We start from the raw sequence: 7,053 nt of genomic DNA, 5'->3' as shown, positions 1-7,053 counted from the left end.
GCTTCTGCTCTTTCCATGTACATATTAATAATAAGTAACAGTTACTGTTTAATAAACTTTCCATGTTCAGAATATTTGTATTCTTTATGTAACTAGACAAACCATGAAATGTATGATAAGCACCATGATGTTCTGAACACATTTTAAGCTCCATATGTCCATACATTTTGAGCTCCCCAGTATCTCTACAGTGATGGGAGTGCTACACTCAGGGTGCTTTGCCAATGGAACAATTTTCCTGATTTTCAGGTTCCCGTGCAGAAACTCGTGATGTCAGACTGAACTGATTTGAGAGAGTCGGAACTGATGGACAGTGAAGGTTGACGGCTACCAATCTTTGTCATGGCAACTGCTGGGGAGTACATTCTGGTTGTGGTCAACGGAAGTAAGTTCATGTGTTTGCCTTCTGTTTTCTTGTAACATCTTGTAAGTTCATCTAGTTGCTGCTCTTTTCCATTTATTTCGTTTCTCTTTAATATCTTGGTTGAAACTCGGAGGAAAAGCACAAGGCAAGGAGATTTACGTAATACTGAACGTAAGAGTTAGAGTGTCACAAATACAGCCTAAATGAAACAGTTACCAATTACTTTTGTCAGTTGTAACTCTAACAAAACGTTTCTCTGTGTAGTGAAAAGCTAAAAATGCCCTGTTTAGTAGTTTTTGTTCATAAACTGATGGGGGAAACTATTCATTGTGACATACAGTTGCCATTGTGGCGACTATTGCCGGTGGCCTCCTCACCATACTAGCCATCTGCACACGCCCGGACCTACGAAAACTGGTCAACGTGCCTCTGGTCAGCCTCAGTTGCACAGACATCCTCTTCAACTCCATATTTTCACCCTTTTGGATCCAGCAGATTCTAAACCCCCTTTGGGAGCCTCCGCCAGCCCTGTGTTGGCTGATAGGCTATAGCTCCCCCGTGCTGTTGGGGGCGTCCTTATGGCACATGTTGTGTATTGCTCTTCAAAGGTATTTCAAGATCTGTACCACCAGTATACGTCTGAAGTCCAAGCAAGCCCTAGCTATCATGCTCGTGCTCACATGGTTGGTCCCCAGCCTTTCCTTTTTGCCTATTTACATCGTTGAGGAAGTTAAGGTGGACCCGAAGCTGAAACGGTGCGCGGCAGGAAATTCTGACAATCTCTGGGCAAAGGTTCCCCCTACCATTCTTAACATGGTATTCCCGTATATCGCTGCCCTTGCCTCTTACATCCTCATCCAAAACCACGTGAGGAAGAGTAAGAATCGTGTCCAAGGTTATACAAAGGGCCCCACAAACCATTTGGCAGTGCAGTACTCGAAGTCGGGGGGTCGTGGTGTAGCCATCCCTTCCACGAGCACGGAAACCAACAAGGTGACAAAACCGGTTAGAAACCTGGAGGGTGTAGTGTGGGTGGGGGAAGAGAATTCCTCATCAAGTGAGCCAGTTGTCAAGCCAGGTAAACCCAAAGTTACTATCGTGCATGTTGCTTCAGCACCTGGCACAGGTAAACAACAGGGCAAAAAATCCTTACTTGGGGACGAGGAACCAAAAGGCAACGAGCCAGATAAAAACAAAGACGTCATCCCAACTGCCACCATAGTGTCAGATCAGGCAGGTACACATAAAGGACCACAGCGAGCTCACGTTGCCCCGAGCTATGGTGCTCAAAAGTACAATAGCGCCGCTGAAAGACAGATCACCAAAATGATGATGTCCCTGTTTGCTGCATTCACACTTTGCAATATGCCTATAACCATGATGGTAATTTTCTCCGGTAAAGTTCCAGCCGAAGCCTTCACTGTTGGACAGCTGCTAGTCTCGTTAAACGGCGTCCTCAACCCGATCATATACGGCGTTATGAACAAGAACATTCGCCGGGGGTACAAGCATATCTGTGACCGCATGCTCGACTTCATAACATGAGCCTCGAGCCCTAGATATACAGGATCAAGTTCGACGTTTGGCTTTCACCTTTTGAAAAATCATTACACTTGTCAAAAACAATAGTGTAGGTCAAAAGAGAAAATTAAGATTTCAAAAAGAATTGGCTTTTTCAAACAATTTTAGGTATTTTCCTACGTGCTGCACTCAGACTAAATTATGGCACATTAAACGACTGAATTTTGTATTACTGACATAAATTTCAGACTATCTATACTAGTCTTGTACTTAAATTAGTTTCATTCGCCTTTAACTGCCTTCCCAATCATGATAGGTTCTTATGAAAAGTTATTTCTTTCTACCTCAAAGTGCGTCACTTATACATTAAACCATCGTCTAAAACACAGTCTTCAAATATTCAAAGTTCCTCGAATGATGGACTGTCGTATTATGATGGTTCACTATGTGACGAGTGGTATGTTAATTGCCACTCCTGTGTGGCTACCTGCATGATAGTTTAAGCATCTGGCAAAGAATGCAGCCGTGTCAATCATTCACTATTAGACTGGAAGCCCACGTGGTTACGCCACTCGGTTTAATACCAGACAATGCTCACTAAATAAAAACCTGTCAATTAGAAATAGGAAAGCCAGTAGCCCTAAATCAGCCAACCAAAATGCAGAGCTAGTTTTCAAAATCACGTTTGATCAAGATAAATTGATAAAATGTTTACACCAATTTTGTGATGCGTTAACTCAAAATTATATCATTATTGATTACTGATGTTTGAGATCAGAGATTGCAAATCTAAAATATTTCATGTGAAGAGGTCACCATTTTAGGTACATGTAATTTCCCAAATGCTTGGCTCAACACCTAATGCAAAGGTAAGACTAAATGGAAATTCAATTACTAAATTTTGTTTCACTCACGTTACGGTTTAAATTTTAGAATCGTTATGTATGATAGTCGTACTTCAATATTAGTGTGTTCGGTTGTCTTTCCAAATTATGGTACAATTTTATGAAAAGGCCTGGGTCTCTCTACCTTCAAAGTGCGTTACTCATACATTAAGTCAACCACTGAAAACACAGTCTTCAAATATTTTAAAGTTCCTAGAGTAATATTATAATGAAGTCAAATTATGATGGTTTATGAAGATGTACATGGTATGTTATGCCACTCCAGGGATCATTTAAGTATCTGACAAAAAATGCAGCCGTGTCAATCATTCACAATTATACTGAACTAACTCGAAGCCCATGTGGTTACGCCACCCAGTTTAATATCAGACAATGGTCACCAACAACTTGTCAAAGAGATGATGAGACCTTGTTTGGATGAAGCCAGTGGCCCTAAATCAAACAGCCAAAATGCAGAATCATTATTATATTATTATAGTGTTTCGAAAATCATATTAACTGTAATCAAAACAAGCTTTCATCAAATTGATCAACCTATCAAAAAGGACCTAATGATGAGCTGGAAGAGCATGAGCAGTAAATGTGACTAGGGCTTGGCTGGAACTTCGTTGTGATCAAAGTTATACATGTGTACTTTGTTTGGATACACTCATTGAGCTCACAGTGCTTAAAGTTGCATTTTGTGATCCTGAGATCAGAAGATGCTCCTACTTTGCTGTTAGACACTCTACCTTGTTATCAACACTTTTAAGCTTTGGATGTTCTTCAACATTATGTTTTATTGTATATTTTATGTAGATTACACTTAGTCAGCTTAATTGTAAGAAATACCTGTTGCTATAACTAGCTATTCTTTGTACCTTGTGTCAAGTGTAAGTTGCACAATAAACTCTAATGTGTATGCAGCATTACTCGAGTAACTAGAGAGGATGGAACCCAGGCTAGGGCTTGCATATTTAGCTTAATGTTATGTGTTGTTTGAATATATTCATTCAACTCACAATGATTGAAGTTGCTTTTTATGATCCCGATATCTAGCACGTTTATACATGTACTAGTATCAATTCTTTGCTCCTAACTTGCTGTTTAGACACTCTTGCTGTTTAGACATTTTATCAACATTTTAAACTCAATGTACTGTATAAATATTATACTTCTGAATCAAAGCTTTCCTGTATTAATTTACATTGCATGTGGCCATTTATTATTGTTAAAAATATGCTGACTTGTTATCAACTTTTAATTTATTGTATACTCTGCACGTCGTAATGTACTTCTGAATACGTTTCTGTGTATTATATGTTGAATACAGTAACTCAAGTCATTGTATTATTGTTAAAAATACTTGTTGCTAAAACGTATCTTTTAGCATACATGTAATCTACAACCACCTGTTTCGGGGTTGTCTTTATAGCTGTCTTGGTGTAGCTCTAACATAACAATTATAAACTTAGCCAAAATTTAAGTCCATTGAGGTTTTATTTCAAATATCATCCAATTTCTGTGTACATATCTCATGTCTTACTCAACTATTTCCTAACGGAGAGTATCAGAGAGGGATATCTTTTGATAGTCATGTATGTGGTAGCAGAGCATTCCAAGTTGGTGACGTATTCCTGTTGTTTGGAATGCGTTTATTACAACCTTTTCGGTTGGGTATACGACGCAAATAATGTCCTTGGGCAATCATTCATCAGTCTATATATGGTCTCTAGATGCCCAGAAGATCACTCACTCTGTGCAACTCTGCGCACGGAGCATTTCTATTGACAGCTCCGGTGCCCGTTCCAACCTTTTGAAGATTTGTGTTTCGAACCAACAGTTTTTGACACTGTTACAGGTGGGTAACTCTGTTTATGGTATATCTCCTCTTTTGCTTGAATTTGCACTTATTATACAATGTACAATGTTTAAGCAGTCGTAGTAAGCAACAAATACTTACTCTTTTTTATTTTCATGTTAAGAGAATAAAGGATAGTTTGGTATCCATGCATACAATTGCATGTATCTTTCCAGTATCTCTACAGTGACGGGAGTGGTGCACATGTAGTCCTTTCTCGAGAAGTAAAACTATTTTTCTAATTTCCAGGTGCGACATGATGTAGGGCTGTTTTGAGAGAGTCAGAACTGATGAACCACGAAGGTTGAAGGAAACAATCTTTGTCATGGCAACTGCTGGGGAGTACATTCTGGTTGTGGTCAACGGAAGTAAGTTCATATCTTTGCCTTCTGTTTTCTTGTAACATCTAACATTTAGTTGTCTCTGCTCTCCATTCTTTTTTTTTCTCTTGGTATCCTTTAATTTTTATCTCAGAGGAAACTCGGAGGAAAAACACGAGTAATGAGATACTGAACGAAACAGTGTCAAATACTGTGAAAAAGAAAGCTAAAAATGTCTTGTTCAGCAGTTTTTGTTCATAAACTGATGGGGGAACTATTCACAATTTGTGACCTACAGTCGTCTTCGTAGCAACTGTTGCCGGTGGCCTCCTCACCATCCTAGCCATCTGCACACGCCCGAACCTACGAAAACTGGTCAACGTGCCTCTGGTCAGCCTCAGTTGCACAGACATCCTCTTCAGCATCTTTTATTCCCCCTTTTGGATCCATCAGATTCTAAACCCCCTTTGGGATCCTCCACCAGCCCTATGCTGGTTGATAGCCTATACCTCTCCCGTGCTATTGGGGGTGTCCTTATGGCACATGTGGTGTATCGCTCTTCAAAGGTATTTCACGATCTGTACCAACAGCATGCGTTTGAAGTCCAAGCAAGCCCTCACCATCATGCTCTTGCTCACATGGTCGGTCCCCATTGCTTCCTTCTTGCCTCTTCATGTTGTTGAGGAAATTAAGGTGGACCCAAAGCTGAAACTGTGCGGGACGGGAAATTCTGACAAACTCTGGGCAAAGGTTCCCCCGGCAATTTTAAACTTCATATTCCCGTACATCGCTGCCCTTGCCTCTTACATCCTCATTCAAAACCACGTGAGGAAGAGTAAGAATCGTGTCCAGGGTCATGCACGTGGCCCCACAAACCATTTGGCAGTTCAGTTCTCGAAGTCGGGGGGTCGCGGTGTAGCCATCCCTTCCACGAGTGCAAAAACCGACAAGGTGGCAGCGCCGATTAGAAACCTGGAGGGTGTAGTGTGGGTGGGGGACGAAAAATCCAGTGACGATGAGCCAGTTGTCAACCCAGGTAAACCAAAAGTTACTATCGTGCATGTTGCTTCAGCATCTGGTACAGGTAAACAACAGGGTAAAACCTCCTTCCCAAGTAACGAGGAACGGAAAGGCAATGAGGCGGATAAAATCGTCCCAACTGCCATCATAGTGTCAGATCAGGCTGTTACAAATAAAGGACCACAGCGAGCTCATGTTGTCCCGAGAAACAGTTCACAAAACCACAAGAGTCCCGCTGAAAGGCAGATTACCAAAATGATGATGTCCCTGTTTGCTGCATACACGCTTTGCAATACGCCTATAACCGTGATGGTGATTTTCTCCAGCAAGGTACCAGCCGAAGCTTTCGCTTTTGGGCAGCTGCTAGTCTTGTTAAACGGCGTCCTGAACCCGATCATATACGGCGTTATGAACAAGAACATTCGCGGGGGGTACAAGCACATCTGTGACCGCATGCTTAACTTCATAAGTTTCTGCAAGCCTCGTTAAGGACGAACGGACGCCTGACCACGATTTACCCTAGTAATACATGTAATTAATTTGACATCATTGCAAATGTGAGACTAAATGGCACATCAAAAATTCAACTGAATTTTGTTTCACTCACTAATGTAGAAATTTTAGATGATCTATATACCTGCGATATACATGTACGTCAATAAGTTTGAGTCACCTTCAGTTGTCTTTCCTACAGATATACTTATGAAACAGATATTCTCACAGCACGAAAACACATATTTAAGCCAACTTTACGAACTGCGTTAAGAGGTATTAAAGGCGGTGAAATATTTAAGCAGCCTTTACGACATCGGAAAGGCAACCGAAAGGGAAATATGGCCTTTCCGTAACCTTTCCACATGTGTAAATGTCACGTTAATATAACATGTTTCTTTCTGTAAGCTTTACATGGACTTAAATGTAATGTAAAGAAAGCATTGCGGTAATTATTATAATGAGTTAACTAGAGGCATCTCAAAGCCATATGATCTTTTTGATTATTATGAGTAAAGTCCTTACCAACCTCGCGCGACTGAACACAAGCATTTCATATGCTTTTTCATATTTGGTTTTACCTGAAATATT

The 7,053-nt window shown here is 40.6% G+C and overlaps 1 protein-coding gene across 1 annotated transcript; it reads left to right on the top strand.

Annotated features, from left to right (window-relative positions):
* The first annotated feature begins 342 nt into the window (after window positions 1-342).
* LOC109475179 (alpha-2C adrenergic receptor-like) lies at window positions 343-6,459 on the top strand. Its single transcript, XM_019775731.1, has 3 exons — window positions 343-385; window positions 705-1,905; window positions 5,541-6,459. Exons 1-3 carry the CDS (start codon window positions 343-345, stop codon window positions 6,457-6,459), a joined length of 2,163 nt encoding a protein of 720 aa, XP_019631290.1.
* Window positions 6,460-7,053: the final 594 nt, after the last annotated feature.

Source organism: Branchiostoma belcheri, unplaced genomic scaffold, assembly GCF_001625305.1.
Source record: "Branchiostoma belcheri isolate BF01 breed outbred unplaced genomic scaffold, Haploidv18h27 scaffold103, whole genome shotgun sequence".
Classification (NCBI taxonomy): Eukaryota; Metazoa; Chordata; class Leptocardii; order Amphioxiformes; family Branchiostomatidae; genus Branchiostoma; species Branchiostoma belcheri.
Note: the sequence above shows the minus strand (reverse complement) of the source record. Positions and strands in the feature narration are given on the sequence as shown.